At 54.0% G+C, this 27,999-nt stretch overlaps 12 protein-coding genes across 12 annotated transcripts; 8 read left to right on the top strand and 4 right to left on the bottom strand.

Annotated features, from left to right (window-relative positions):
- The first annotated feature begins 105 nt into the window (after positions 1-105).
- On the top strand, positions 106-3,054 carry C7974DRAFT_84007 (uncharacterized protein). Its single transcript, XM_046147352.1, has 2 exons — positions 106-774; positions 832-3,054. The coding sequence occupies exons 1-2, from the start codon at positions 307-309 to the stop codon at positions 2,956-2,958; spliced, it is 2,595 nt and encodes an 864-aa protein (XP_045991571.1). The 5' UTR covers positions 106-306; the 3' UTR covers positions 2,959-3,054.
- Positions 3,055-3,459: 405 nt separating this feature from the next.
- C7974DRAFT_84049 (uncharacterized protein) lies at positions 3,460-4,572 on the bottom strand. Its single transcript, XM_046147354.1, has 3 exons — positions 4,114-4,572; positions 3,952-4,061; positions 3,460-3,748 (listed from the first exon to the last, which is right to left on the bottom strand). Exons 1-3 carry the CDS (start codon positions 4,324-4,326, stop codon positions 3,580-3,582), a joined length of 492 nt encoding a protein of 163 aa, XP_045991570.1. The 5' UTR covers positions 4,327-4,572; the 3' UTR covers positions 3,460-3,579.
- On the top strand, positions 4,460-5,947 carry C7974DRAFT_84027 (uncharacterized protein). The gene is made up of 3 exons (XM_046147353.1): positions 4,460-4,615; positions 4,682-5,687; positions 5,741-5,947. The coding sequence occupies exons 1-3, from the start codon at positions 4,593-4,595 to the stop codon at positions 5,768-5,770; spliced, it is 1,059 nt and encodes a 352-aa protein (XP_045991569.1). The 5' UTR covers positions 4,460-4,592; the 3' UTR covers positions 5,771-5,947.
- A 525-nt stretch (positions 5,948-6,472) lies between these two features.
- Positions 6,473-8,692, top strand: C7974DRAFT_406169 (mevalonate kinase-like protein). The gene is made up of 3 exons (XM_046143123.1): positions 6,473-6,624; positions 6,683-6,912; positions 6,963-8,692. Exons 1-3 carry the CDS (start codon positions 6,579-6,581, stop codon positions 8,376-8,378), a joined length of 1,692 nt encoding a protein of 563 aa, XP_045991568.1. The 5' UTR covers positions 6,473-6,578; the 3' UTR covers positions 8,379-8,692.
- Positions 8,693-8,699: 7 nt separating this feature from the next.
- C7974DRAFT_83575 (eukaryotic translation initiation factor 3 subunit J) lies at positions 8,700-10,379 on the top strand. Its single transcript, XM_046147349.1, has 4 exons — positions 8,700-8,965; positions 9,050-9,135; positions 9,215-9,906; positions 9,958-10,379. The coding sequence occupies exons 1-4, from the start codon at positions 8,947-8,949 to the stop codon at positions 9,971-9,973; spliced, it is 813 nt and encodes a 270-aa protein (XP_045991567.1). The 5' UTR covers positions 8,700-8,946; the 3' UTR covers positions 9,974-10,379.
- Positions 10,380-11,247: 868 nt separating this feature from the next.
- Positions 11,248-13,895, top strand: C7974DRAFT_406146 (fungal-specific transcription factor domain-containing protein). The gene is made up of 4 exons (XM_046143122.1): positions 11,248-11,343; positions 11,395-12,614; positions 12,664-13,646; positions 13,703-13,895. The coding sequence occupies exons 1-4, from the start codon at positions 11,279-11,281 to the stop codon at positions 13,787-13,789; spliced, it is 2,355 nt and encodes a 784-aa protein (XP_045991566.1). The 5' UTR covers positions 11,248-11,278; the 3' UTR covers positions 13,790-13,895.
- A 149-nt stretch (positions 13,896-14,044) lies between these two features.
- C7974DRAFT_381212 (uncharacterized protein) lies at positions 14,045-15,187 on the bottom strand (the record flags this gene model as incomplete). Its single annotated transcript, XM_046140572.1, has 3 exons — positions 14,045-14,283; positions 14,339-14,995; positions 15,043-15,187. The coding sequence occupies 3 exons, from the start codon at positions 15,185-15,187 to the stop codon at positions 14,045-14,047; spliced, it is 1,041 nt and encodes a 346-aa protein (XP_045991565.1).
- A 638-nt stretch (positions 15,188-15,825) lies between these two features.
- Positions 15,826-17,440, bottom strand: C7974DRAFT_83581 (ATP11 protein-domain-containing protein). Its single transcript, XM_046147350.1, has one exon. The coding sequence runs from the start codon at positions 17,177-17,179 to the stop codon at positions 16,181-16,183; it is 999 nt and encodes a 332-aa protein (XP_045991564.1). The 5' UTR covers positions 17,180-17,440; the 3' UTR covers positions 15,826-16,180.
- An 818-nt stretch (positions 17,441-18,258) lies between these two features.
- Positions 18,259-22,151, top strand: C7974DRAFT_406142 (ARF GTPase-like protein activator). Its single transcript, XM_046143121.1, has 6 exons — positions 18,259-18,437; positions 18,492-18,625; positions 18,680-19,084; positions 19,134-19,200; positions 19,249-20,641; positions 20,689-22,151. Exons 1-6 carry the CDS (start codon positions 18,374-18,376, stop codon positions 22,073-22,075), a joined length of 3,450 nt encoding a protein of 1,149 aa, XP_045991563.1. The 5' UTR covers positions 18,259-18,373; the 3' UTR covers positions 22,076-22,151.
- A 568-nt stretch (positions 22,152-22,719) lies between these two features.
- On the top strand, positions 22,720-25,121 carry C7974DRAFT_369717 (eukaryotic translation initiation factor-like protein 3 subunit B). The gene is made up of 2 exons (XM_046139950.1): positions 22,720-23,008; positions 23,094-25,121. Exons 1-2 carry the CDS (start codon positions 22,746-22,748, stop codon positions 25,051-25,053), a joined length of 2,223 nt encoding a protein of 740 aa, XP_045991562.1. The 5' UTR covers positions 22,720-22,745; the 3' UTR covers positions 25,054-25,121.
- On the bottom strand, positions 25,122-26,765 carry C7974DRAFT_406137 (C-3 sterol dehydrogenase/C-4 decarboxylase-like protein). Its single transcript, XM_046143120.1, has 2 exons — positions 26,071-26,765; positions 25,122-25,818 (listed from the first exon to the last, which is right to left on the bottom strand). The coding sequence occupies exons 1-2, from the start codon at positions 26,545-26,547 to the stop codon at positions 25,201-25,203; spliced, it is 1,095 nt and encodes a 364-aa protein (XP_045991561.1). The 5' UTR covers positions 26,548-26,765; the 3' UTR covers positions 25,122-25,200.
- Positions 26,766-27,928, top strand: C7974DRAFT_369711 (acyl-CoA N-acyltransferase). Its single transcript, XM_046139949.1, has 3 exons — positions 26,766-27,039; positions 27,096-27,175; positions 27,229-27,928. Exons 1-3 carry the CDS (start codon positions 27,018-27,020, stop codon positions 27,883-27,885), a joined length of 759 nt encoding a protein of 252 aa, XP_045991560.1. The 5' UTR covers positions 26,766-27,017; the 3' UTR covers positions 27,886-27,928.
- Positions 27,929-27,999: the final 71 nt, after the last annotated feature.

The raw sequence follows: 27,999 nt of genomic DNA, 5'->3' as shown, positions 1-27,999 counted from the left end.
CTGCCCCCCCGGCCTGCAGTCGCACCGCGCCGCCGTCTCCAGCACCCGCCCGTCGCAGCGCATCCTCGCCCCCTTACGCCTCCTGCCGCAACGCATCCCACCCCCCGTCCGTGCATCCTCGCGCGCCGCTCCTCCTGCGACACCACAGCTGCGCCGGCCCGACCCACACGCCTGCTCGACCGCGCCCCCGACCGCCTCCGCCGCCGCATACGCAGTACGCAGTCCGGTGCGCGCAGCGCTGTGTGCGGCTCGCGGCATCCCCACCTCGAACGCGGCCAGCCGCAGCATGTGCGCGTTGCAAGTAGCATGACGTCCAGCTCGAAGCGCGACTCCGTCTCCTCCAACCTCCCCGCGCCCGGCAGATCGTTCTTGTCGCGACTGAAGTCGCCCCTGTCTTCCAAGTCGCGCAACTTCACCGACTTCTACATCCAGTCCGACGACCCGCACCGCCAGTACGTCCCCGGAGACATAATCAGCGGCACCGTCATCATCAAGGTCGTGAAGCCGCTGCGCATCACCCATCTGGTTGTGTCGCTGCACGGCTACGCGCAGGTCTTCAAGAATCCAAATGCGCCTGGCGATGCCTACAAGACCTACTCGGCGACCGTGGGGTCCGGCAAAGGCAAGAAGCAGGGATGCTACTTTGGCAATGGCTTCGTATCACTTTTTGAGGACGAGGTAGTCCTCTGCGGCGAAGGCAAACTGGCCGAAGGCGTCTACCATTTCAACTTTGACCTGGAGTTCCCTTCCAAAGGCTTGCCAAGCAGCATTGACGTAAGCACCATGCACTGATCTGCCCACTAGGCATCCTGATGCTGATCATGCTTCTAGTTCGAACGTGGCACAGTGTGCTACATGCTGACCTCCACTCTGACCCGGCCGACCACAATGTCGCCCACAACCACCTGCGATGTCAAGGTCACGCTCCGAGATACCATCGACGTTGCGCCAATCGCAGAGCCCAAGCCTCGAGTCATATCCCTGGAACCTATCTCGCGACGAACGCGAAATAGACCTCCTCGAACACGCCCGGAGACTGCAAGAACGGACAGTGTCCCCCCTACACCCACTGTCGCAGACACTCCACGACTAGCGACCAAAGCCGAGTCTCAAAACGGAACGCATGAAGATACCGTCACTCCTCGTAGTCCGTCCCCAAGTGAAACAAGCTTTGCGAGCCAGATGAGCAGCAGTGGGGCTTCAGGTACAGAATACGGAGTTCGATCTGTGAACACGGTCACCGATGCAGGCGGTTTCATAGCCGCCAGCCGATCAACGGGCAAAGGGAAAACCATTACTGCCACAATTGACGTTCTGAAAGGCGGTTTTCTCAGTGGCGATCAAATCCCCATCAGAGTCACTGTTAACCACAACAAACATGTCAGGAGTCTGAAGGGTGTCATTGTTACACTCTACCGCCAGGCAAGAGTGGACATGCATCCTGCACTGCCCATTGCGTCAAGCAGCAAGGGCGACAAGATGAGAACAGAAGAATACTATCCAAAATCTAGGACAGGGCTCGGTGGTCTTTCCTTGTCATCGGCAGGCTCAAGTCATACTTTCCGCAAAGACTTGGGACAATCGTTTGCACCATTGTTCGTCGATCCCAGGACACTTACAGCAGACATCAAGTGCTCGGTCAGAGTGCCGGACGATGTGTTCCCCACAATCTCGAATGTACCCGGCGCTATGATCTCCTTCAAGTATTATGTCGAAGTTGTTGTCGACATCCAAGGGAAGCTCACTGGTCTGGATCGCATGGTCTCTAACGCTGGTGTAGTCACCGTTCCAACGTCTACAGCAAGCACACCAGGCGGCATGGGTCGTGATGAGTCCGCAAGTAACACGTTCTCGACGTGGGGTGGAAACTTCGTTGACACAGACGGCATCCGACGTGAGAAAGGGGTAATCTCATCCATTTTCGAAGTTATAGTGGGTACAAAAGATAGCGAGAGAAACGGTAAGCGGAAGCAGACCCAGAATTTGCCGCCAAACGGCCACAACGGCGTTCACGAAATACCATACGGATCGTATGACGACCAAAACGCATCAGGCAGTTACGACCAGTTTGACTACGGATACGATGAGCATGGTCAATACTACGACTACGGATATGATCCCGCGTACTACGAAGTTCCTGGTTACAATGATCGTGGTCTGGACGCAGGCCAATCGTACCACGCGCCACCTGCACCAGCACAGCAGGAGGAGGGTCTCTCAGAGAAGGAGATCCTGCGACGAGCAGAAGCCATGTTATTACCATCGCATCCACCTGTTGCCGCTGAGGGCACTGTGACACAGGCTGGGTTGCAACACGGCATACCCCCATCTGCACCAGTGCTCCCAGAAGATGACGATCCCGAGCATCCATATTTGCCTGAGGTGTCATCTTCATCCACACCTTCTCATCCTCCACCACCGTTTCGCGTGTCAACAGAGCCCTCGATAGGTTTCCGTACGCCCATCCAGTCCTCATTAATAACTCGTCGAACAACTGGGCCCATAGAAGAAGCGCCACAGACCCCTGCCACTGGGTCCTCACTCACCATCAACGCGAACCCGACACCATCTGCTCCACCAACGAATGGCGTCGATGGCCACTCCAAACCCCTCCCACCGCTTCCATTGCAATCCCCACCAGGCGCGACTCCAGATTACTATCCCTCGTCTTCACATGTCCCCGCTACAGACGACAAGCAAGAAATGCAGCGGCGGAGGTTGGAAATGGAGAGCAGTGCGCCACCCGCTCACGAGTCGTACGAGCAAGGCGAGAGCTCACAAGAACCGTCAGCGCCTCCGGTAAACGGCATAAACGGAGGGCATTTTGCTCCTGGGCACCTTGCGCCTTCGGCACCAATGTTGGACGAGGATGACGAGGAATTGGCGGCAGCTATCACGCCAGTGAGGAGCCGGGCTGAAAGGCCGGTCAGTGAGGCGCTGCCTCAATATCGGAGATGATAATAATTGAATAGCAGGGCGTTTTTGGCGACGTGAATAATCATCACGGACAGGGATGATTTATTGGTCTTGAGTTGGAAATTTATGATACCTCATTTACGTAGAGACTGAATGGTCACACCATATTGCCTTGATGAGCTTGTTGTTATAGCGTACATGTGGGTATCTGTTATGGAAGCCCTTTATTCTTCTTCATGTAGAGATAGCGGTGGAGACTGCGTGTTTGGGTGAGAGCAGCCAAGCCGCTGTCAGTCCTTCAACGAACCTCTCAAGCCAAATCTTGGTTGTTCGGAATACACTTCCCGCGCTTGCTTGTTCGGAATATGCTTCCCATGCTTGATTATCCGAAACATGCTTGCTACGCTTGATTGTTCGAAACATGTTTTCTATGCTTGATTGCTCGAAACATGCTTTCTATGCTTGATCGTTCGAATCATACTTCCCATGCTTTGATTGTTCGGGATATTTCCCTAACCGCTTCAATACAATAGTTTTGCGTGTCCTAGTCCGGACAAATGCAGCCAAGAGCATCCATCAGTGTCCAGGGCCAGGGCCCAGTATCAGAGCGATGAAACACTCAAGTTCGTCTTGGCTGTCCAGACCTCTACCGACAACATCAACTCACTTCAGTTCCTTGATTCGCGAGCCCACAACAGATGTCAGCTCCTTCGAGTGGGCGTCGTACAACGCACGGAGGCTGGTTAGTTTGGCTATCATCTGTGCTTCGATTGTCGACTTTCTGGCAAGTAGATCGGTAAGACGTTCCATCTGAGCGCGATGTACGGCATCTCTAGTGGCTTGTGTTAGCCGGCCCAGCGCTTGGGGAGGGTTTGCAGTGTCAGTGATTGAGGCCTGTCAATTTGCTGGCTGCCATCTGTGATTACGATGCAGGATATAGGCGGAGCTGCAGCGGGTGGTGACTGGGAGGGGTTGGAGATTGAGTGCATGTGGAAGTTGATGAGGGTCATGATGTCGGCTTGGGCGGCGACTCACGCCTCTTTTTCATGTGCGTCAAAGAAAACAGTAATGTTGTTCTGCAAGTCTGCCGCGGTGCTGCTATAGTTCTCTTTGACTTTCTTCTTGTTGACAGTATGTCGTTGCCTCTGCTATTTGGCTATTAGACGGCTGCGCATGGATGAGTGGTCATCGACATACAGCGTTGAGGTTGCCAATGATCATGTCCTGAACTGCAGTTCCCTGCGATGGCTCGGCTTCAACATCTTCAGACTCCTCGATCGTGTCTGCACAGTCTTGACGAGCATCTTCACCAGGCTTCTCGTCGGCTCTCTTCCGGGCATTGCGGCCTGGACGTGAGACACTTTGTGTAGTTGAAGTGTTGGACTTCGTGGCTGTCCGCAGAGACGACATGCTGCTAGATGAGAGTTCCTCTCAATGTTTTACTCAGTGGCGCAAAAGATTTATGATGAGTCAAATGCTGGTGTCCAGCTTGAATTAACGTTTGGCAATGTTCTCAGTGAGTCCTGTGTTTTGGTGTTGCCGCTGAAGTCGGAAGTGGCCAGGGTCTGCCCCACAAGTGGGTCGAACTCTTAGCAGCGCGCTCTCGCCAAAAGATTTTGGCGGACTCCCGCAATTCATCTTTCAGCAACTCCAGACCAAAGTCACCAGCCGTCAAGATGGGTCTCGCACAGCAAAAGAAGTACGGATGATCTGCAACTCTGCTCTTAGCGTTGCACCCCTTTGACACATGCTAATCATTGACCAGTCGTTCCAAAATTTCCAACGACCCTCAGAACAACCACTGGGCGAACAATACGGAGCGTTTCGGTCACAAGATTCTGGCCTCACAGGGATGGAAGTCTGGCGACACTCTCGGCGCCAAAGATGCCGCCCACGAAGCGCACTACACGCAAGCCTCGCAGTCACACATTCGTGTGTTTCTGAAAGATGACAATTTGGGCCTGGGCGCGAAACGTGGAAGCGAGCGCGCAGAGAACTTTGGTCTCGCCGGTTTGGAGAGCATCTTGGGACGTTTGAATGGAAGAGAAGAAGAAGTCAAGAAAGAGGAGGCCAGGCGGGAGGAGATCGAGAAGAGAGCGTACGTGTTTAGGAAGTTTGGCTCGATGAACTTCATCAGCGGCGGCTTCCTTGTCGGCGACAAGCTTGTGCCCAGGGCAGAAGTCAAGCTTGAGGGAACAGAGCCGAAAATCAAAGAGGAGCCGGACAGCGACGACGGCGTGGGCAAGAAGCGCAAGCGAGAGGTGGCTGATGCGACCGAAGATGACACAAGCGAGCTAAAGCTGAAGCGTAAGAAGAAGAGCATGGATCTGCGTGACGAGGCAGACACGCAAGACAAAAAGATCAAGAAGGAGAAGAAGGAGAAAAAGAAGGCGGATAAATCAAGCAAGAAGATCAAAAAGGAGAAAGCTTCGTCCGACCCCGAGCCTATGTCTGATGACGCGCCCACACCTGCGTCCGACCCCGAACCCCTCACAGACAAGGCAAGACGAAAGGCAGAGAAGAAAGCCCGCAAGGAGGAGAAGAAGCTCAAGAAGGCGCTGAAGAAGGCAGCAAAGGCGGCCAAGAAGTCCAAGGACAGCGCCGACGATTCCAGCTCAGAGAGCGATGATGATGACACAACTCCCAGCTCCTCGGTACCAGCGACGGGCGCTTCCACGCCTAGCTTTGTACCGAGAGGTGTGCAGATGGCCAGACACAGGCACATCATGATGAAGAAGCGCGCAAGCATGGATCCGCAGGCACTGAAAGAGGTATGTGCACACGTTCATTTTGAGACTATGGCAACACTAACGCACATGTCTAGATTTTTATGATCAAGACTCCAGTAGCGTAGTCATTCTAAGACGATTGCTTTCATCATGTGCATAAGCGAGGAGTTTCGGGGTGTTTGTTTGTTGCATGAGGATTAGGAAGCTTTTATTTGTTATATACCGACATATTGATAGGCGGTTGAAAGCACCGAAGGCAAGCCACTATCGGGACGTTCAAGCGAAACCATCGGCACATTTTGTGAAGTGCAGCCTCCGGACGTGTGGGCGAGCAGCGAGCAGCGAGCAACAAGGCGACGATGCTTGCGTTGCTGTCGAGGCTGTGTCTGCCGGTGAGCTCCGCGTTCCGGCGACAACACGAGACTTGCATGCACATGCACGAATCTCGGACATGTCGTCGTTGGAGCGGTGCAAAGGGATCAACAGACGTCGGCGGTCGATGGTGCGCAGCTGAGCGGGCCTTCGCTCGGAGGGTCTAGAGTTGGCCGTGGAACAGGTGCTCTGCTTACTATTGTTGCCAACGCGCATGCGTGCCCACACAAGCCTTGCGTTTCTTTGAGCTGCAGCTCGCGTGGGCAGCGATCAGCTGTATGACGACGCCATGTGGCAGTGAGATGTCTTGGTAATCGGACGCAGCCATAGGGCGGGCGCAGAAAGGCAGCGTTTTGTGGAGTGCAGGGGTCGCTCCGACCGTTCCTGCATGGCGGCTTGGAGGCAAGGCTAGCGCGCCATCGGCCATCAGGCCTGCCGCCTATGTAATGAATGTCGCGGGCGCCGGTACTCAGCGCTCAACGCCTCCTGAAGAAAGCCCGCCCGCGCACTCTGGTCCCCGCGTCTTGTGCACCCGCCGACCCTCGCTTATAGTCCACGGGCATGGCAGTCAACGGCAGCGTTCGCAGGGCCAACTTCGCTTCGCCCCGTCAGTCTTGCCGTGGGAGCACCAGCAACTTCGAAGTCATGGCTGACTTGGACCGCAGTCACACACCAGCCGCGCTCGACGTCTCAGTCCGCGCACACACCTGAACACTCCCCGGTCGATTCTACGCGCACGCAATTGGCTCCCAAGATGCCTTCCCTCGCCGCCTCCGCAGCAGGCGTCGCGCCCGCCCTGAAGCGGAAGCAGTCGTCGCCGATGATGCCTCCCTTCATGGTGTCGGCGCCTGGCAAGGTCATTGTGTATGGAGAGCACGCTGTCGTGCACGGCAAGGTACACCAGACGCCAGACTGACGCGAGGATGCCAGTTTAACAGTGTGTAGGCTGCAATCGCTGCCGCCATTTCGCTCCGCTCCTATCTGCACGTCTCGTTCCTGTCGAAATCGAATCGGACCGTGCAGCTGCGTTTCCCCGACATACAGATGGAACACACGTGGAACATCGACGACCTCCCCTGGGAGGCCTTTTCCAAAGCAGGGAAGAAGAAATACTACTACGATCTGGTCACGTCGCTCGACCCCGACCTCGTGGCCGCTATCCAACCCTTCATCGACCAAGTGTCGCCCAAAGCCCCCGAATCGATACGCAAGATACAGCATGCCTCGGCTTGCTCCTTCCTCTACCTCTTCCTTTCGCTGGCCTCGAGGAAGACTCCGCCCTGCACATACACACTGCGCTCCACAATACCAATAGGGGCTGGCCTGGGCAGCAGTGCCAGCATATCGGTCTGCTTGAGTGCGGCGTTGCTCATGCAGATCCGCGCTCTTAGTGGGCCTCACCAAGACCAGCCGCCGCAGGAGTGCGAGCTGAACATTGAACGCATCAACCGTTGGGCTTTCGTCGGAGAGATGTGCATCCACGGCAACCCCTCCGGCATCGACAACACAGTATCGTCAGGTGGCAAAGCGGTTTTGTACCAGAGGATGGGCGAGGGCAAGCCGCCCCGCGTTGAGCCACTGCACAACTTCCCAGAGCTCCCGTTACTTCTTGTCAACACGCGGCAATCTAGAAGTACGGCGACCGAGGTCGCCAAAGTCGGCACTCTCAGGACACTCCACCCTGCACTTGCGGAGAACATCCTCGAATCGATTGGCATGGTCACCGAATCCGCGTATCAGCTCCTCAACTCTCCAGATTTCGACCCTACATCGCATGCCTCACTTAAGCATCTCGGCGAGCTCGTGACTATAAATCACGGCTTGCTCGTCTCGCTCGGAGTTTCACACCCCAAGCTTGAGCGAGTCCGAGAACTCATCGACCACACTGGCATTGGCTGGACAAAGCTTACCGGCGCTGGCGGTGGAGGCTGCGCAATATCCATTATCAAACCCAAGCCACCGGCGCTCACAAACGGCCACAGTAACGGCGCCCACGAACTTTCTTCTGACGAATCGGACATCTCTTCCGAAGCCGACTGTAGTGCGTCGATCATTTCGAACGGTACAAGGCTCAAACACAAGATCTTGGACTCTCTCGAGGTCAAGCTTGAGAACGAAGGATTCGAAAAGTTCGAGACGACGCTTGCCGGCGATGGCGTCGGCATCCTATGGCCGGCAGTGCTCCACAATGGCAACGAAGAAGAGGGTGGAGAAGAAATCGACCAGGAGAAGTTCTTGATGGCTGAAGGGACTGTGGGGATAGAGAGGCTAGTAGGCGTAGCCGGGACCCGAAGACGGCTTGCGAAAGAGGTTCGCGAAGGCTGGAAATTCTGGCGGCCCTGGGTCGCGCATGAGGAATGACTTTGAGCACAGTTCTTGCAAGAGATCCAGCCTTTCCATTCGACTACTTAATATTCGATTCCACCCCGCCATTTTGGCGCGTATGATGTATAATGCAGGCAAGGACTGGAAAAGGAAGTTGTAAAACGTTGGACGCGAGTCATCTATTTACGTGCGAGCTGTTGGTTCTTTTCGCAGTTTTGCATAGCTCAGTCGCAAGTCCCTGGTCAATAGCTAATATCATTCTCCTCGTTTCTCTGCCGAGAACAAAGACAACAAAGGCACGTTTCGTCTGACTAAGCATCTCCGTAACCAGAGCCTGGAAATAAAAAGGCCAGCCGAAATGTCGTAACAATCGTAACGATAGATGCACTCCAAGTCTCACATGCCGAGGCGCCCGATTGGGCCGCAGGTGCAGGCAATTTTTGACAAGCCGGTCTTTCGCGTGAGCCCGATCTTTGCGAAACACAACCCACTTCCTCCACCTTTCTTCCTAGCACATCTTGCGGCGCATACTCCTAGGCTTGCCTGTTAGCAAACGTATCCCACCCCGCCGACTGCTTCCATCTTTGCATATTCCGCGACAAACATGGCTCCTGGAAAGTGGGGTACGTCATACTCTTAATTTATGCCCCTCCAGCTATGACTGCGCGTTGCTCCACGAGCACCACCGCTGACAGACGACTCAACAGACGACGAGGAGTCCGGCTCCGACTCCGGCTCTCCTGCCCCCGTTGTTGCCCGCCGTGGCAAGTTCGACGATGAGGAGGAAGACGATGTGCGTCAGCCCACTGTGCCCCGCGCTGGGCCTCCTGCCCCGCCGCCGACGCATGAAGGCATACTGACAGCCACAACAGGTACTAGACTCATGGGACGCCGCCGAAGATTCCGAGGTTGAGCGCGAGAAGGCGAAGAAGGCCGCTGAGGCCAAGGCTAAGGCTGATGCGGAGGCGAAAGCCAACCACAAGAGCAAGGCACAGCGCGTTGAGGAGCACAGACAAGAGAAGTTGCGTCGGCGACAGATGGAAGAAGACTACGAGTCGGAAGAGGAGACCGAGGAAGAGCGCCGAATAAGGTTGCGACAGGCCGAGCAGGAGGGCTCACGCTCTCAAGCGGAGGAGCTCTTTGGCGACCTCGCCAGCGGCAAGTCCAAGACCGCGAAGGCTGTCACCGTCTCTGATGCCAACGATCCTACGAAGTCCGTCGACCTTAGTGCGCTGTCCATCTTCAACCCCAACACCAAGGACCAGTTCACAAAGCTGCGCGAGACTCTCACCCCTCTCCTTGCCAACAACGCCAAAAAAGGACAATACTCGCTGTTCTTGCAGGAGTTCTGCAAAGGCATTGCCAAGGACCTTCCCAGTGAGCAGATTAAAAAGATTGCTTCTGGCCTGACCACTTTGAGCAACGAGAAAATGAAGGAAGAGAAGGCAGCTGAGAAGGGTGGAAAGAAGACCAAGGCCGCGAAGACCAAGACAAGCTTGAACGCATCGAGAGACGTCGGCCGCTCCGCAGACATGGCTGCATATGACAACGATGACTTTGGCGAGTAAGTACACATGCGTGCCAGATTCAGTCCATGACACTAACGATGATGCAGTGACGACTTCATGTGAGGAATCCATCTCTGTCAAGCTGAGATGCAAGTTCCTGCTACTCCTCTCCCGCGCCAAACACAACAGTCGGGCAGTCATCGAGTCCGACTCCATGCGCCTCACCTGTGTCACGCCTGGTAGCCACCTCACAACTTCCTTTTCTGCTTCACTGGCCTAGAGCGGAAATTGCATAGTTTGCTTGCATAGCGGAGGCTGTACGTGGAGTGAACGAATTCGATAGACGTTGCTGATGAATACACATCTTCTACAATTTGCATCTTGACCCAAGTCTCAAGCCGTCATCCGTCTTCATACTCAAGGTTACCTACATCTACGACCGATTGGGTTCAAACTTCCCAGCGATATATTTAGGTGGCCCAGTAAATCTTCTGTCCCATGTGATGATGACGCCAAGTGGTGTAGCGAGACAACCGTCAGGTACATACTAGAGACTGACATTAAGGCGGCTATTCTTATCGCTCAGCTACGGCTGCACTTGCGCACGTTGTTCTTGTGCAGGGCTGAGACATGCACGCGGAAGGCAAGAACTGGCGATACGCACCTTCTATGGCTAACGTAGAAGCTTCCATTTTCTCGATCGACTTTGAAAGGGCGGAAGGCTTGAATTTGCTGCATCCAAGCAGTCAACTTTCCAGCAAATCAAGGCGATACCGGTGTCGGGCCTATTGGTCTTGTCATGGCTGATGTAACGTTGTGAGCAGCGCACGTTTACTGAATGCGAAGCAATCGACAGAGACAGCCGTTGAAGCTCATCTTGAGGCATTTGAGGTTCGTCGTGAGAAGTCGTGACGCGAAGCAAAGTGATCGGCAAGATGAGGATTGATGATTCGTACCCCACATATCGGAGTAGCAGGCGTCTAGAGCGGATGCGGCACGCTTTATCGCAGCTCTGTTCCCCACCTCATATCAAGCCTCCAGACAATGATGTAGAGACTGTCATCCTTCCGCACAGACCAGAATTACCAACGACCAAGACGCCTCGTTCGAGCAAGGACCACTGCTATATGTGCCGTGCCATCGCATGGCGCACTACACATGCAAGAGTTGCATTGTGTAGTATCCGAGAGGCTCCTTCCTAACCCCGCTCCACCAGAGTGCTCAGCTTGAGACTACAGTTCGTTGCATGGCCTTTTCGAACTGCCATATATATATCTCGTACCCAAAACCCTGGGACAATATCGCCGCTTGATCTGCACTTGCCTAATACAGCTTGACCCACCGCTGACCATTTCCAAAAATGCCTCGCCCAAAGAAACCCGGTGTCGAACCGAAGCGGAGATCGAGAACGGGGTGTTGGTATGATGCATGTCCGTCACATTAGTCTGCACTAATCGCTTATACAGGCCTTGTAAAGCGCGCAAAGTCAAATGGTGACTATTGATGCTCGACGTTTAGCATGACTGGTGATAACAGTTGTATAGCGGAGAGGAAAAGCCAAATTGTCTGAATTGCGAACGTCAAGGCGAGCCATGCGACTACAACATTAGACTTAACTGGGGCGGACGTACGAAGCGTGACCCATCAGCTTCGGGTTCAACCGCATCGAGCACCGGATCCGCCAGTCCATACATGTCGACTTTCTCGTTTGGGGACGATGCATCGCAGTGGTACCCACCAACCCTGGATCCATCAAATCCCGGAAGCCAACATTCTCATTCTTTGTCGCGTAGTTCCCCCCCTCGATCAGGGCCTACCGCTGTCGACCCTGAGTTGGTCAGACTAGGTCAGTCTGAACTACATCGACTCGGAAGTAGTCTGGAATATCAGCAAGACCATTTCAATCAGACCGTAAATGGACTACCAGTATCCCCAGCACCCTTCCAACAGACTCAATTTCAGACCCCTTTCGAGTTCTCATCTCTATCGACCTCTGCCTTTGAAGCTCTTGCATACAGCAATGTTGGATTCAGCTCTGTCAATGCAGATGCACCTCTTTCACCCCCATCGATGCTCCCACCAAGGGGGTCTGCAGAATCGATGTATAAGCGCCACAAGTCAAGTCATTCAGCAGGATCCCCTGCAACAACCCTCTCGGATGCACAATCGCCATATACAGGTCCGCCTACACCCTACAACCCCTTTGTTACCATGCCGTTGACTCCGAACTCTTCAGTAGGCTCTGAAGAACCAACCGTGCGCTCTTCAACAGACCACCAAAGTCCGGCATACCCACCTCCGGATCTACGACGCTTATCAGTACAGTCGCTCGTCAACAGCACGAATGGTAGTAGTCTACATGAGTGTAACTCTGAAGGCGAGTCAAGGCGAAGATATCCGGTCATGGACTCTGTGTCGACAACCTACGGATACGACATGGGCCTACCAGACTTTGACACACCCAGAAACAAAGACGATTCTGCGATAGCCATCTTTAGTCCACCAATCGGCAGAAGGGAGATCAGTGAAGACTTTCCTTTTGTTGAAGCAGAGCCTCGCACTCGAGACATGGCTTTCGGCAAAGGTGGGTACTACGTCAAACCAGTCCAGATACGGATACCAAAATCGTTGGAACCACTACCGCCACTGCTGATGGAAAACAAGATGAACCTTCTTTACTTTCACCACTTTATCAACCATACAGCCCGCATCCTTGTGCCACATGACTGCGAGAGGAACCCTTTCCGTCAGATTCTGCCAGAGAGTAAGTATACAGACATTGACCTCAGACATGCCGCCACTGATTCTCACAGTGGCTGTACGCGATGATAATATCATGAACCTTCTGTTGGCCTACAGTGCTTCACATCGCGCCCGAATGCTCAACCAGCCTGAGCCCTCCAACCGTATCGCGGTATGGGTACAAGACGTTTTCCCGAAACTGCGCCAATCACTCACAGAAAACCCCAACAACATATCCAATAGCACATTAGCTGCTGTAATCATGATGGCAAGCCTGGAGATCATCGCGTCCAACACATTTGAGGTCCCCATCTCTTGGCAAAGCCACCTTCAAATGGCTCGACAAATGGTTATGGCACGAGGTGGTCCCCAAGGTGTAGACAGACAAGATCGTGTTGCCTACTTCCTTTCTCGCTGGTTTGCTTACCTCGACGTCCTCGGCTCACTTAGCGGCAACAAGACCGACACACCACTCGGTTCGTTCTACTGGTCATCAGAAAACGCATCCGCCGACGAAGAATTCGAAATCGATTGCCTGATGGGCTTCACGAACCGCTGCGTCGGCAGCCTCGCGCGCATCTCAGAACTCGCAAAACTGTGCGAGCCGTTGCGCATCGACGACGACGGGAATATCAGAGACGCCTGGCAGCCCGGCCCGGACATCTACGCCACCGCCATGCACATCCGCAACGAGCTTGAAGAGGGCTTGTCTGACCGCCACATCCACAAGGGCTGCAATCACCGCCACGACTCGACCGCCGAGTCCGAGGGCGCCTGGGACGCCACCGAGATCTACGCCACTAACGAGATGTTCCACTGGGGAGGCCTGGTGCATCTATACCGCCGCGTATTGGGCAAGCCAGCCACAGACCCGGAAGTGCAGAATGCGATCCGTGAGATTGTCGAGCTGTTGTATAAAGTACGGCGAGGCAGCTCGGCGGAAGCGTGTTTGCTATTCCCTATGTTTGTGGCTGGATGCGATGCGCAGGACGAAGGGCAAAGGGAGAAGATTATGGATCGGCTGAGGGGGGTGGAAGGCTTTGGCATGACGCAGGTGAGCACCTCGGAGAATTCTTTCTTGGGGATAATTGAAGCTGACTGGGCGGACAGATTGACAGGGCAAAGTGTCTCATGCAGCAAGTTTGGGAGACTGGGAAGCCGTGGGAGTCGCTTGTGAGCGGTGAATTTTTTGGGTAGTTCTTGTGGTGTCGTTTTGGCTGACTTCAATGGTTGGGTTCAAATTGGAGGGCAGTATGCTCTCGCGTCCTGCATAGTGTGCTGAGACGACGTACGAAAAGCCTCTTTATGTGTATAACTTATGTAGAGCTTGAATACCCCTAGGATAGACTGGACTTCGCAATAATTTTCAGAGAAACCTACTCTACACGACATTGTCTACTATCCATTGTATGGAACTAAAGACTATGTCCCGCTCTATATGACATCTAATTTCTAATCGTGAGTTCTTGAGTTCTCGATCTTGGTGACCAAAATATCGCAAGCGCCCGCCTCGGTCAACCTGTCCATGGCAATAGCAATCTGCTTCCTCTGTACCATGACTGAGATGGCGACCCAGCCGTTCTCCTCCAACGAAGTGACAGTCGGCGCGCGGTTTCCAGGCGTGATCTGCTTGGCGATATCGAGCTTGGAGCGCTCGATGTTGTACTGGCAGAGGACGTACTTTTGTGCAGCTACATAGGTCAGCATTGGTTTTCTGTACAGCGCAGATGGCAAGAAAATACTTACTGATGACACCCTTTATCCTGGCTGTGATCAGATCAACAAGCTTGGGGTCTGAGGGGTGTTTCGATTTGATCAGGATAGCGCTTGACGAGACGACTGTGGAGATAGCCTTCAGGCCTGCAGCGCGCATCGTCTCTCCAGACTCGACGAGATCGACGATTCCATCAGCAACACCGAGCGCACATGCCGCCTCGACACTGCCACCGACGTACTTGATGTTCGTCTTCAGCTTCGCATCCTTTGCGTCACCGTTGGTCTCTCCGCTCTGCTCAGCCTCTAGCCGTCTGAAGTACTGCTCGGCAAGGTTTGTGAAAGAGGTGACGACGTTCTTGCCGATCAGATCTTCCGGCTTGGCCAGGTCGCCCTTCGAGGGTACCTGAACCTGCAGGCTGCATTTTCCAAAGTCGAGGTCGAGGACCTCAACGACGCCAGTTGTGGCTGTGGGAGGAACGCCGCATTCGTGTTCTTCGACTTGATCGCGGCCGGTGATTCCGAGGTCGACACGACCCTCACCGACGAACGTGGGGATATCGGCGGCGGGGAGGAAGACGAGCGCAAGAGGCAAGTTCTTGACGAGCGCAATGTCGAGGCGCGAGTGGCGGTGGAATTGAATGTCTGAGCCGTGGAGGAGGTCGAGGCAGACTTGGTGGAGGCGGCCCTCTGGTATTGTTAGACATGTCAGAGGATCGACCTGCTAAGACACTTACTCTTGGGCACTGCGAAGAGCAAGCGATCGTTCAAGCTATTGCCTAGAGTGTCAGTCATGAATGGCAAGCTTCGACTGCCCTGGCGCGCTCGTTGCATAATATACTCCATCTCATTCGCGCCATTGGCGCCATTGACGTGAGGCATCTTGCAGGCGTTGAACAAGAAGAAAGAAGGAAGCGGGGCAGAAGTACATACGAGTTGACTAGATCCATGCTGTTTATATCTAGCACGCAATTCAAGGTATGGGGTATTGCAGACAGCGGTGCGACAGGTGGCAGCTAGTCTTGAGTGCTGTGCGCGCGGGTTGTGGGAGGGTGTCCACGTATGAATGTGTTATTGGGTGCTGCTGCGTCTGGCGGAGAACGGAGATATGCGCGTGCTGCAGGTGGATGTGGGTGCAAGTGGATGGATGTGTCTTTTAGTAGTGTACAACTTTTTGCGATGACTGCCGTCTTGCCTATCGCGCCCGTAGTGAGTCAAGAGGGGTTGAAATTCCGCACGTGGAACGATTCAATGGCTGCTGAGTCTACAAAGACCGTTTCCCGGTTCTAATCCTTCATCCGGTGCGCTAGTCCTACGAAAACCATACGTTCCTTATAATCACAGTCGAATTACTGATTGTAGCTCCGAAGTACGGCTGCTTTTTTCGGGGGATGACGTGCCAATCAGCAAATAGCGGGCGCGCGGGGCATCTGCAGATGCGCCCGTGTTAAGCGAGTCTCTGATCGTGCGCATTGCAGGAACGTGCATTGACTCGGTACATTCTATCGAATTGATAGGCGTTCGAGTCTACGACTTGATTTTGACAACCTTGGGGAGACTAACGTGGTATGTTGTGCGCGCATGTGACATTGCGACGTGGGTGTTGGCCTTCACGGTTCGTGGCAAGGAGCAAGTGTGTTTCTCACGTTTGAAACTACCCTTGACACAAGGCTTACATCGTTTGTATCTTGGAGGAGTAATGCTACTTGTGAATCCCTGGGGCTGGCCCCTAGTAGGAGATTCAGTCCCTATCTCTGGTCGTGACTGCAAACCATGCATGGTGCAACTCAGTCGTAGGCAAGCATGTTCTGCTCTCTGTATGCATAACGCCTATCGTACATATCGCACAAATCGCACTAGATGTGCCGTTGTTGTCTACAATGCCTTCTCGGCCTCGTCGATCAGCGCCGTAACGTTGAAACTTGCATCTCCACTTGTAAATTGCTTCAGCAGTACCCCTCTGACCTTTTCTTCCTCGCTCTGCACGTAGAACTTTTGCATGCACATGACCAACCATCTCGCCTCGTCTACGCTAACACCCCTATTCTCAATCACCAGTCCCTGGCCAAGGACCATATTGTGGCTGGTCGCGAGCTCTTGGTGGAATGTTATCGTCGTGTGCGGGCTGGCGAATTCGCCCCGTAGCTTGAATTCGGCGAGAGATGTGAACAGTAGGGTCGTTGTATCTTTGTGCGGATGAGCGAACTGGAGATAGTGTAGCTCTGCAGCTTGTTGGGTTTGACCTGTGGCTTGCTCGCCCTCTTGTTGCTCAACGGGGATCTCTCGTGGCACCGGCAGCACGAATGCGGGATGTTGCTTCGCGGTCACGAGCAAAGAAGCCCAAGTGTTGGCAGGAACAGAGAAGTGTATGCTCTGCGGATTCGAAGCGTGGCGCAGTCTCCAGAGAGTTTCGATCTCCTTGTTAGGGAGGGAGCTGATTTTGGACACATCGAGGAAGGAGTCGAGCGTCTTGACGCCTGGCGGTGGCGCACTAGGATCTCGTGGTTTCGGTGGAGGAGGTGGCGATGGCCACGGCGATGACGCCGCAGGTGATGCAGAAGGCGACGAGCTGGCTGCAGACGACGGCGAGGGCGGTGGTGTCAAGGGACCTGTTGCGCCCGGGACAACAGCTGCCCTCCTCAGCTCCTCTATCTTCTCCTTGTGTTTTTCTTTCAACTCGTTGATATCCTTCACGCCCTCCTGCTTCGCCCTGGAGGCGAGCTTGTCCTTGTACTTGGACAGGATCCTCTCTTCTGTGCCATGAGTCGCGAGAAAACGAACATCTTGCACCTGAGCCCAGCGGCGCTGACAGAATCTCGGATTTGACAATGGCTGGCGAAATGCGCACCGCAAGGCCGGAACACGAAGCGCCATAGTTGTGGATGGTGTAGGTTGATGATGACGGAGCTCGAAACCGCTTCTCGAAAAGCTACCGCCGATGCCCGCGAGCTCCCATTGGCTGCGCAGATGCAGGGACCGCAAGGCTGATCACTTCCACTTCAAGGGGACGGCATTGAACCGAGTCAACTTCGGAGATGACATTGCATTCAACAGAACCGGGAACGCGACGCTGGCTGCTGTTTTATGACCGAAGGGATTGCAAGTTGACCACATGGAGAAAACAACGGTGTCCGCACAGGGGCTCGGTACCGCTCGAGTGGAAGCAGGCGTACCTTTCGGCCTCGGGTACTGACTACTGGGAATGCAATCTGAATCCGACTCGTGTATCTTGCACCTTTGCACCGGTTCGAATGAGGACGTACTATCGATACAACGGCTGTATCGACATGTACGACGATTTCACCCGGGGACGTTGACTTGCATCGGCATCGCGGTGTTGCCCGTCTACCGGTAGACAGCCCGTGTTCGTGCATCTCCATCTATTTCGAGCTCCACGCCACATGACGAAGGGACACATTGCCGGTGACGCACCCAGAGGTGCAAGCAATACTTCTGCCTGCTTGAACGCCGTGTCTGGTGAGGCACGAGACGGGTGTCGTGGCTCTGCAGAGCAGGCAGCGACGCTGCGTGTGTAGTGACTTTGTCCATGTCTCGTTCCTGCGTGACAGGCTGCAGGTAGCGTGCTCTGTGTGTCCCGCGCTGCGCCTGCCTGTGATCGACGCACAAAGACGCTTGCTGCACCTCGACGTCTGGCTTGGACTGTATAGATATCTCTGCAGAGGCGTTCGTGCTCTGGCTTTGCGCGTCCTCTCCGTCCAACGATACTCGGCAACATATACATACTTTGAGCCCTGCAGCTCTGATCCAAACCCCGCGCAAGCCATAGCGCCAGTTTGCGACCTCCCCTCCGCGCCGGGCAACCCCATATTAATTAAGCGTGCGATCCTGGACCTCGATTGATACCCGAGCCTCGAGAAGTGCCGTCTCCCTTTCTCGGGTCAGGCATGCACCTGCGCCCGTCCGCCTCTACCTGCGCGCCTTGAGCACCGACTTGCGACTGCGACTGCGACTGCGACTGCGACTGCGACTTGCGACTTGCGACTTGCGACTTGCACGCAGCAACCCGAGGCCACCCTGGCTGCACCGTGAACGCGATCCCTCGAGACCATGGGCCAGGTCGCCAGCAGAACAGGCGAGGGCGAGACGCTGTACCTGCGCGACCAGACTCGCTGTAGGCCATCGCCCTGGCTGCCCGGCTCGTGACCACACCGCTAACACCCCCCAGTCTCGGTCGCCGCCTGCAGCATCGCCAACGCGCGCGGTCGCACGATCCTGAACGTCACGCCGAATGCGTTCCCCGCGGCGCGATACAGCCCGAAAAGAGAGCTTGGGGACGAGAGCGTGATCGAGTACATCCAGGTACAGTTTCACCAGTCTCTGGGCATCGCGCAATGCTAAACATTGTTTGTGTAGGATCCAGATGCCTCACCGAACGCTGACGGACCGCCATCCTTCCTGTTACGCTTACCGAACGACGAAGACCTCACGTTCAACTTCACATTCATACTCCGCCAGCAACTGGCGGTGCCTTCCAATTACAGCCCCAACAGCGCGCCGAGTCACGCTACCACCGCTGGTCTCATTGATACATTTATCAATGGCTTGACCTTTGTGTTTGCCTCGAGTTCTAGAGAGCTCGATAACCTGGTCACGCGCGAGTTTCATGCCAACCCTAACCTCCACAAGAACCCGCAGGTCGAGCTTGTCGGGGACTACACTACAGGCGGGAGCTCCTCAGTTTCGTTTCAGTGGGCTTGGAAGTTCACTCCTCCCAAGACCAACGAGTGTCGCGGTGGGGGTTGGCGCACCAGCTGCAGTGTTCGTATACAGTACCTCTCCAGCTCCAGCACCGACTAACACCATGAAGTTTGTAGAGTACGACCAACGCGCGCATAGATTGGAGACCTTAGCCAACTTTGCTTTCTGGATCCAAAGTATGCCCTTGCACTCGTTGCCTCAATACAGAGACCTGACTTTCACAGACACCACAAGGTCTCTTCAAAGTCCTAAGACCACAACACCGAGACTGGAGCTGGGTCTACCTCCAAGACTACGCGTGCCCTCGGCACAATCGATAGATTCACGTGTCAGCGACTCAGTAGAGGAGAATCGGGAATGGGATAACATACCTCCAAGATCCCCCATTTTTGAGGCAATACCTGAGAATGGCCTCAGTCTTGTGTCGACGCAGACTACAGCGCTCACAAGCGCTTCGGTCAAAGTCGATGTTCTGCGCCCGGGTGAGGATCTCAGTCAAACTGACGATGGGCCTTTATTTCGCGCGACTATGAAATCCCTAGAGCAAAAGACTGGAAACATGCGCATGCGGTGGAAAAAAGTCCTCAAAAGGGCAGAGTCCGCTATGGAAGCGCAGGTGAACTGCAACAATGCCATGTCAGACCTCATGGACGCTCTAAAGGAAGTCTCTTCTTCAAACGCTGGTGCTGTACAACCCGCAATCGACCATTATTTCGACAAAATCGCCAAGGACATCCTCGCGTACGAACGATCGAATGCCACCAACGTCCAAAAGCTTATCATTGACCCGATATATAAGCTGTACAATGTTGACATCAAAAAAGCGGAGACCAAGCGCAAAGACTTCGAAGAGGAAAGCAAGGACTATTACCAGTACCTCGGAAGATATCTCGGACAACGACAAGACTCCTTGAAAGAGAAGAAACGGGCAGAAACAGATTCAAAGTACCAAGACAAGAAGCGAAAATTCGAGCTGAAGCGGTTCGACTACTCATCATTCATGCAAGACCTCCATGGTGGTCGCAAAGACCAGGATGTCTTGTCGCATCTGACGCGATATGCGGACACACAAGCCAACAACTTCCTTTCCACAGCGAAAATAATCGAGACCATGCTGCCTCAGCTTGAGGCTCTAAGCCAGGAAGTCCGGGAAGCAGACAAAGAGTTCCAGTTACAGCGGACAGGAAGAGAAGAGAAAAGGAGGCAGTTGGAGAAAGACAGTAAATCTTTTGACGCACCGCCTTCACAACAAGCACCTGCAACGACAACTGCTAATGGAGGTGCGCCTAGAGCCCCATCGAGCGCAGATGGAGAACTTCCTGGTCGTAAATCGAGTATAGCGCCTGTATTTCAGAGCACAGTCAGTCCGCCTCCAGTTCCAACTCCAACAGGTAGCTCTTATATGAGCTCCCCACAAAGTCCGGAGGCAAGCAAAGCGGTCCTGGTTGCTGTGACTCCTCAGCCAGACAAGTTTAAGGGCATAAGAGATTTGGAGGAGCGGGCTTGTATAAGCGAGCTCACGCCTGGTGCTCATCGCAAGGAAGGTCTGCTGTGGGCGCTCAGTAGGCCAGGTAGTCACGTCGATCCCAAGGGCTTAAACAAGCAGGCCTGGCACAAGTAAGTCGCATCCGTACACGTGATAATCAATCTGCTGATAACGCCAGATTTTGGATTGTGCTAGATCAGGGCAGACTATCGGAGTACACAAATTGGAAGCAGAGCCTGGAACTACACATGGATCCGATAGACCTGCGCATGGCATCAGTTCGCGAGGCACGCAATGCAGATCGAAGGTTCTGCTTTGAGGTCATCACCCCTCAGTTTACACGTGTCTACCAGGCCACAAATGAGGATGATCTGAGGTCGTGGATATCTGCTGTAAACAATGCCTTACAGACCGCAGTGGAGTCCACAGGGAAGAAAGATCGTCCATCGACGGAGTCTCTACCGGGCCAGACTCGTCGAGACATCGCATCTGTGTTGACAGGAAAGAGCCCTTCTCTATCCAGCAAAGGTAACAACTACGGCCCTAGAGCACCATCTCGGCACGCCACAGTAGGGGACAAACCTGGATACAGGCGCGAGGAACCTGCAGGTGATGATGGCAAGCTGCTTAAACAGGTGCGAGAAGCCGACGCTGGGAACAGAATGTGCGCGGACTGCGGCTCTGAAAGTAAGGCCGACTGGGTATCCATTAACCTGGGTATTGTGATCTGCATTGAATGCAGCGGTATTCACCGTTCGTTGGGTACACACATCACCAAAGTGCGGTCCTTGACACTCGATGTGAACTCGTTCACGCCCGATATTATCGAGCTACTTCTCAAGATTGGCAATCGCGTCAGCAACATGATCTGGGAAGCAAAACTGGACTTTTCCATCAAACCGGGGCCCATGTCAACAAGAGAGCAGAGGCTACGTTTCATTACCGCCAAGTACTCGGAACGAGCATATGTCTCTCCCATCTCGTCTACTGTCTCACATTACGGAACGGCCGACGAAACATTGCTTGCCTCAGTCAAGAAGAACGACATACAGAATGTCTTATACGCACTTGCATTGCGGGCAAATCCCAACTCTCGAGACAGGTCCCGAGGGACACATGCTGTGTTCTTAGCCCTCGCAGCCGCCGACCCTGCTTCACCCTCTGCATCTGCATCACCTGCAACTTCACCTGGTCGAGATGCACGGCCTTCGACACCTCAGCCAATCCGCAAGCCTTTCCCTGTAGCAGAGCTGTTGCTTCAGAATGGTGCAGATTTACCGATTACGGCGGCACCCATTCCCCTTAGCTTGTCCGCACGCCAATACCTCGATTTCAAAGCGGATCAGAAGACCGGGAAGCGCGCAATACCTGTAATGCCCGGGGGGCAACCAAACCCTAGTGGTGACGTACTACCCGCCCTACCACACATCACAGCCGGCAATGGTAGTACCCCTTCCGAACGAGCACGTGAGCGAGAGGCACGGCTTCAGAAACGCGTTTCTGCTAGTGGAAGGTTGGTGAAGAACACATTTCAAGATTTCACTGAAGGTAAGCGCGGCTCTTAAGCTGGCTGACGCTTACTCGTTTCGTTTGCTTCTAGTTTATACCTGCCCTGGGTGGCTTGCGGAATTTCTCGATGGGCGTCGCTGGGATGACAGCGAATGTACACACGACTGTTCCGCGATTGTTGGCGCGTTGGGTAGCAAAGCGATCTTGCACGATAGCAGTTTTGCTCAGTGGGCTTTGGATAGCCTCAGTAATGTTTACACGCAGCGAGTTGCTTTGGGTGGTTATTCATTGCAGTGTCATGTCGGAGTCACACACATCCGGTACGCATTTGCCAGAGAGGGGACACTTCAGATAGGGATGACGGTGTGTCCTGTTGCCAAAACCACTTCTCCTCAAATCGGAATTCTGACTTATTGCACACAGCCTTGAAGGCTAGCTATTGTTCTTGTGCAAGTGCATCGTTGCCTGATCTTGGCCCATACGAATGACAGCACAACCAATAAACATTTCATCATGGTCTCCTCGGAGAAGCTGAATCTGGCCATCAGATTCGGAATAATGCAATGAGTCAAAAGCCCAGAGTGAATGTAATTGATGTGATGGATGCAGAAGCTGTTCACGTGACCATGACTGCGCCCCACTAGCGCTGGAACGGCTCAGCACTCAGAATTTCGACTTTAGCGAATTTAAGACGCGGCGACCCCACCTTAACAACGACAACACAACATGGCGCCTTCATACGAGAACCTCCCGCTGGAGGAAGACGAGTTCGACGAGTCTCAGATCGACTTCACAGACCTTGAAGATCAGTTCCAAGTCCGCCTTGACGAAGGGCTCGACGCCTTCGTTGTCATCGATGGCTTGCCCGTTGTCCCCGAGGACAGCAAGTCCAAGCTCATCAAGTTCGTGTTGAGGAAGCTCAACAGTGTGGGACGCGTCAAGGATGACGGTGTACACATGCCTGTAGGCGACGATGGCAAGACCGAGGGGTATGTGGGAATCTGAGGGTGCAGAATCGCAAGCGTTTTTGCGAATGCGCCATCTGCAGACGACCATCTACTGACTACCTTGCAGCTATGCCTTTGTCGAGTACAGCGCACCCGCTGAGGCTATCGCAGCCGTCAAGCAGCTCCACGGAGCCCCGCTCGACAAGAAGCACTCCATGGCCGTAAACAAGCTCACCGACATCGACCGCTACGGAAAGGAGGGTCGCGTGGACGAAGAGTACCACGCGCCCGAGATCGCGCCGTTCGAGCAGAAGGAGCACTTGAGGTGGTGGTTGGGAGATTCGGACGGCCGCGACCAGGTCGCCATGTACCGTGGCGAGAAGGTTGGCGTTTTCTGGAACGACAAGGAAGACCAGCCCGAGGTTGTTGTCGACCGTGAGAACTGGACAGAGTCGTTCATTCAGTGGTCGCCACGAGGAACATTCCTTACCTCGATCCACGCGCAGGGTGTGCAACTGTGGGGTGGCAGGGCATGGAGCAGACAAAAACGATTCGCGCATCCTGGTGTCAATCTAGTCGATTACTCGCCCGGCGAGAACTACCTTACGACCTGGTCGCACCGCCCCCTGCAGGTCGACGAGAACCACCCGGTCCCGACCCTTTCGCTTGAGGAGGACGGCAAGAACTACATCATCTGGGATATCGCTACTGGAAAGCCGCTGCGTTCGTTCGCCACAATCGATGTGCCCAGTGGCATCGATGAGGATGGCAACCCGATCAAGAAGAAGATGCAGTGGCCAACCTTCAAGTGGTCAGCCGACGACAAGTATGTTGCTCGCCTGACACAGGGTCAGTCCATCTCGGTCTACGAGCTACCCAGAATGAATTTGATGGATAAGTCTTCTATCAAGATTGAGGGTGTTGTGGACTTTGAGTGGGCCCCTGCGACCCCCAAGCGCGATGGCATCAAGACATACGAGCAGCTATTCTGCTACTGGACTCCTGAGCTTGGCAGCAACCCCGCGAAGGTTGGTCTGATGTCCATCCCCTCGAAGGAGATTGTCCGTACACGAAACCTTTTCAACGTCTCTGATGCTAAGCTCCACTGGCAATCTGAGGCTGCGTACGTTTGCGTCAAGGTTGACCGTCACTCGAAGTCGAAGAAGTCCCTTGCTACAAACCTCGAGATCTTCCGCGTGAAGGAGAAGGGTGTGCCTGTTGAGGTCGTCGACTCCATCAAGGACGCCGTTATCAACTTTGCCTGGGAGCCCAAGGGCAACCGCTTCGTTCTTATCACCACTGGCGAAGTCGTTGTTCAGGCCGCCGTCCCCCCAAAGACTGCCGTTTCCTTCTTCGCTCCCGAGAAGCTCAAGGGTGGCGCCCCCGGTAACTTCCGCCATATCCGCACTGTCGACAAGAAGAACAGCAACACCATCTACTGGTCGCCCAAGGGCCGATTCGTTGTTGTTGCTACTCTGCAATCTCAGCAGTCCTTCGAACTCGACTTCTGGGATCTCAGTTTCGAGAAGCCCAAAGACGAGTCCGAGAAGGGTGACAAGGAACTCCTCGCCAACCTACAGCTCATGGATACGGCTGAGCACTATGGTGTGACCGATATTGAGTGGGACCCTACAGGTCGCTACGTTGCTACCGTTGCCAGTGCTTTCCGTCATCGCATGGAGAACGGTTACCATCTGTACGACTTCAGGGGTACTCTCCTGCGCGAAGAGCATATCGATGGCTTCAAGCAGTTGCTGTGGCGTCCTCGTCCTCCCACACTTCTGTCCAAGGAGGAGCAGTCCGAGATCCGCAAGAACCTCCGCAACTACTCCAAGGTCTTCGATGAGCAGGATCTTGCCAAGAAGAGCTCCGCTAACAAGGCTGTTATTGAGGAACGCAGGGAGAAGCTTCGTGAATGGAACGAGTGGCGCGCACAGGTCCAGGAGAGGTTACGCGAGGAGGGTGCTGATATCGAGCTCGCCGCCGCTAATGGCGAGGTTCCCGGCGATGCTGAAGGTGGTGAGGCCGAGGAGATTGAGGAGATTGTTGAGGAGATCATCGAGGAGAGCGAGGAGATCATGAACTAGATATCACAGGAGACCCTGTAGTTTGATGTATGTAGATGTGGAAATGGATGGACGCGAGATGACCAGAGACCTCAATGTTGTGCGTACAGTGTTATTAAGACCTTTGGGTGCATCGTGCAGCCACCCAAAAATTATTGGCTTGCTTCATCACGACCAGCCCCCATTCTCCTTCTTCACGGACCGTCTTCTAACCACTCCCTTATACCACTCACAACTACGCCGAATTCCCTCATCCAAACTAACTTTAGGCTTGTATCCCAACACCCTCATCGCTCTGTGTATGCTAACATACCGGTCACGACATGCATCGTCCACAATCCCCCTGCTCAACCCACTTTCCACACCCGTCGCCCACTCCACAACTTCAGCACCAAGTCCCATCCACCACGCCATCCCCTCCGGAACACTAATCTCAAAAGACGGAATGTGCCCAAACTCGCGCCAAACACTGAGACAGATGTGGCGAAGCGGCACTGGCTGGCCATTCGTGATGAAGATGGCTTGACCTGCTGCGGTCTGGGAGTTGAGCAGGTTGGCGACGGCGAGGACGTGCGCGTCTGCTACGTTGGTGACGTACACGTAGTCTTGCAGATTGGAGGCGGAGGCGCCGAGAATGAAGGGCGTTTGGCAGCCCGCGATGCAGGCGTGCAATCTCGGGATGACGGTTGGATCATTGGGACCGAATATCGGGGCGGAGCGGAGCGAGCAGGTCGCGAATGAGCGGTCCGGGGTCGAGGCGGAAAGAACGAGGTCTTCGGCTATAGTCTGAGGGCTGTCAGCTGTTGGACGCGAGAAGGTCAATGTGACAATGCGGTGACGGAAGGGTCAAGTTTCGGACAGCAGCAAGGTTGTCAAGCTTGGTTTGCGTCGCTGTGTAATGTGGTGAGAAGCAGCCAGATGGCTGCGAAGTACTCCTGCCCCAGAGTGTTATATGCCAAGGATGTCGTGAAGTCATGATGGGTATGGAAACATGAGTTTCAAGTGGACCACTGCACCAAAGAATCGATTTGAACCTACCTTACTCTGTCCATAACTCGTCGTCGCTCTCCCAGTTGGCCACTCTTCATTGACATTTTTGAAGTCTTTTCCTAACTCGTCTAACACCACCGTAACGCTACTCGTATACACCATCCCTTTTGCACCGCATTCTTTGCTTGCCTCAAGCACATTCCGCGTCCCCTCGACATTGATTCTGAATTCGCCTTCCTTGTTTTTCATCGAATAACGCGCGGAGCCTAAGCGGTACACACCGACTGTGTGTACCACTATAGCAGGTCTTGCTTCATCGAAGACTTTTTGAAGAGCTTCGCGGTCCAGAACGTTAGCACGAACGTATCGGACGTCCTGCGTGAACGTCAAGGTTCCCAACGCGGGCGGGTTGATGTCGATGGCTGTGAGATCGAAGCGCTTCGTAGCAACAAGCGCAGAGACGATCTCTGTGCCGAGGAAGCCGCAGCCGCCTGTCACTAAGACACGGATCCGGTCTGTGGACATCTTGTTGATGTCGAAGAGATGGACAGCTGGCTGTGCGGCTGTACGGGAGGATTCAAGTGCTGCCAAGTCACTCTGGTCCGCATGTTCGTCCGCCGCCCTTCACACTCGACACTCGACTCCCTTGAGTTTTTGTACCGATTTCAGTTCCCTATTGGTGGCTTGTCAAGCTAGAAGATCAGTTCGATACCGATGGTAAAGGGCAAGGAGAAGCTCGCAACGGAGTGATCGCACAAGCAGCCTTGCCGTAACAAGCTAGTCATCAACACTTCGTTCCGAAATTTCGGAACTCCTGTGAGCGGCACCTATAACATCAATTTCAAGTCTTGTCAGTACTGCCGCAGACACTCGATCGCCAGACCAAAGCGAAGAGTGGGACCAGAAAACGTTTACCAGGACGTTTGTCTGACGCTCAAAGCATCGTATCTCTTCAGAGTGTCGGTTCTTCTCAGATACCAGTAGACATCATAAACATGAAGATAAATGAGTTCACAAGTAGGATAGCATCAACGTGTACGGCAAGTCATACCATGCTGATCTAACCATCACAGGCTTGATCACGCCACGCGTTCTCCTCGTTCCGTACAGCACGCACCACGTACCTATCTATCATGAGTGGATGCAAGACGAAGTTTGTCCCCCACCATCTGCTCCAGGTTTTCTGTCCCTAATCAACATAATCAGGAGATTCAACAAGCTACAGCTTCGGAACCTCTGACCTTAGATGAGGAATACTCGATGCAACAGTCCTGGCGTACCGACGCCGACAAATTGACATTCATCGTATGCACACATCCCGGCGAGCAATTCTATGATGAGATCACCAGATCAACACAAATAGCTTCTATCTCTCCCGGCAAACAAGATGCACCAGATTGGATGGTTGGTGATGTGAACTTGTTCCTTAGCGACGACGATGAAGAGGACGAGGAAGGAAAGGTGGATGAAGAAGGAAACGAAGATAAGCCGAAAAGCGTTATTGGTGAACTTGAAATCATGATTGCGCGGAAAGATCAGCAAGGCAAGGGCCTGGCACAGGAAACTCTGCGGGCGTTCATGTCGTACATCCAGTCGTCCTTACCCAGCATACTGCTCGAGTATGCCGGAGAAAGGGACGTAGTTTTGAAATACTTACGGGTCAAGATTGACAAAGACAATGTGCGGAGCTTGAAGCTCTTCGAGCGCGTCGGTTTCGTCAGAACAAGTGTAGAGCCTAACTACTTTGGCGAGGTGGAGCTGCGGACACCGGTCGTGGAGGAAATCTTGAAGGATGTTGAAGGCAGGATAGGGCTAGTAGGTTCTGGGAAGACATTAAAGTATGAGGCAGCAGACAGCCAGTGAGCACCATATGTTGGGTACAACTGCAATTCAACCCTGAGTATCACTTTGCACCTTCTCCTTTATTGCGGAGCGTTCAAGGATTCCGCAGCCGCTTGAGAGCAACCAAGTCCGCTT

Source organism: Boeremia exigua (genome assembly GCF_020726555.1).
Source record: "Boeremia exigua strain MPI-SDFR-AT-0100 chromosome Unknown C7974scaffold_15, whole genome shotgun sequence".
NCBI lineage: Eukaryota > Fungi > Ascomycota > Dothideomycetes > Pleosporales > Didymellaceae > Boeremia > Boeremia exigua.
Note: the sequence above shows the minus strand (reverse complement) of the source record. Positions and strands in the feature narration are given on the sequence as shown.

Excerpts from the sequence above, each read along its gene's own strand:
- C7974DRAFT_83575 (XM_046147349.1), top strand. Across the intron at positions 9,136-9,214 it reads ACGATGAGGAGGAAGACGAT|GTACTAGACTCATGGGACGC; the intron begins GTGCGTCAGCCC and ends CAGCCACAACAG.
- C7974DRAFT_406146 (XM_046143122.1), top strand. The coding sequence starts at position 11,279 with ATGTCCGTCACATTAGTCTGCACTAATCGCTTATACAGGCCTTGTAAA. Across the intron at positions 12,615-12,663 it reads CCGTCAGATTCTGCCAGAGA|TGGCTGTACGCGATGATAAT; the intron begins GTAAGTATACAG and ends TGATTCTCACAG. Across the intron at positions 13,647-13,702 it reads AAGGCTTTGGCATGACGCAG|ATTGACAGGGCAAAGTGTCT; the intron begins GTGAGCACCTCG and ends CTGGGCGGACAG.
- C7974DRAFT_84007 (XM_046147352.1), top strand. The coding sequence starts at position 307 with ATGACGTCCAGCTCGAAGCGCGACTCCGTCTCCTCCAACCTCCCCGCG. Across the intron at positions 775-831 it reads GCTTGCCAAGCAGCATTGAC|TTCGAACGTGGCACAGTGTG; the intron begins GTAAGCACCATG and ends TCATGCTTCTAG.
- C7974DRAFT_406169 (XM_046143123.1), top strand. The coding sequence starts at position 6,579 with ATGGCAGTCAACGGCAGCGTTCGCAGGGCCAACTTCGCTTCGCCCC. Across the intron at positions 6,625-6,682 it reads GGCCAACTTCGCTTCGCCCC|TCACACACCAGCCGCGCTCG; the intron begins GTCAGTCTTGCC and ends CTTGGACCGCAG. Across the intron at positions 6,913-6,962 it reads ACGCTGTCGTGCACGGCAAG|GCTGCAATCGCTGCCGCCAT; the intron begins GTACACCAGACG and ends AACAGTGTGTAG.
- C7974DRAFT_84049 (XM_046147354.1), bottom strand. The coding sequence starts at position 4,326 with ATGTCGTCTCTGCGGACAGCCACGAAGTCCAACACTTCAACTACACAA. Across the intron at positions 4,062-4,113 it reads TCATTGGCAACCTCAACGCT|AGGCAACGACATACTGTCAA; the intron begins GTATGTCGATGA and ends GCCAAATAGCAG. Across the intron at positions 3,749-3,951 it reads GACGCACATGAAAAAGAGGC|AGATGCCGTACATCGCGCTC; the intron begins GTGAGTCGCCGC and ends ACAAGCCACTAG.
- C7974DRAFT_406137 (XM_046143120.1), bottom strand. The coding sequence starts at position 26,547 with ATGTCCACAGACCGGATCCGTGTCTTAGTGACAGGCGGCTGCGGCTTC. Across the intron at positions 25,819-26,070 it reads CGAGTTATGGACAGAGTAAG|ACTATAGCCGAAGACCTCGT; the intron begins GTAGGTTCAAAT and ends GACAGCCCTCAG.
- C7974DRAFT_84027 (XM_046147353.1), top strand. The coding sequence starts at position 4,593 with ATGGGTCTCGCACAGCAAAAGAA. Across the intron at positions 4,616-4,681 it reads GGTCTCGCACAGCAAAAGAA|TCGTTCCAAAATTTCCAACG; the intron begins GTACGGATGATC and ends ATCATTGACCAG. Across the intron at positions 5,688-5,740 it reads ATCCGCAGGCACTGAAAGAG|ATTTTTATGATCAAGACTCC; the intron begins GTATGTGCACAC and ends GCACATGTCTAG.
- C7974DRAFT_83581 (XM_046147350.1), bottom strand. The coding sequence starts at position 17,179 with ATGGCGCTTCGTGTTCCGGCCTTGCGGTGCGCATTTCGCCAGCCATTG.
- C7974DRAFT_369711 (XM_046139949.1), top strand. The coding sequence starts at position 27,018 with ATGAAGATAAATGAGTTCACAA. Across the intron at positions 27,040-27,095 it reads GAAGATAAATGAGTTCACAA|GCTTGATCACGCCACGCGTT; the intron begins GTAGGATAGCAT and ends TAACCATCACAG. Across the intron at positions 27,176-27,228 it reads ATGAGTGGATGCAAGACGAA|GAGATTCAACAAGCTACAGC; the intron begins GTTTGTCCCCCA and ends CAACATAATCAG.
- C7974DRAFT_406142 (XM_046143121.1), top strand. The coding sequence starts at position 18,374 with ATGGGCCAGGTCGCCAGCAGAACAGGCGAGGGCGAGACGCTGTACCTG. Across the intron at positions 19,085-19,133 it reads GTTGGCGCACCAGCTGCAGT|TTTGTAGAGTACGACCAACG; the intron begins GTTCGTATACAG and ends AACACCATGAAG. Across the intron at positions 19,201-19,248 it reads CTTTGCTTTCTGGATCCAAA|ACACCACAAGGTCTCTTCAA; the intron begins GTATGCCCTTGC and ends TGACTTTCACAG.
- C7974DRAFT_369717 (XM_046139950.1), top strand. The coding sequence starts at position 22,746 with ATGGCGCCTTCATACGAGAACCTCCCGCTGGAGGAAGACGAGTTCGAC. Across the intron at positions 23,009-23,093 it reads GACGATGGCAAGACCGAGGG|CTATGCCTTTGTCGAGTACA; the intron begins GTATGTGGGAAT and ends ACTACCTTGCAG.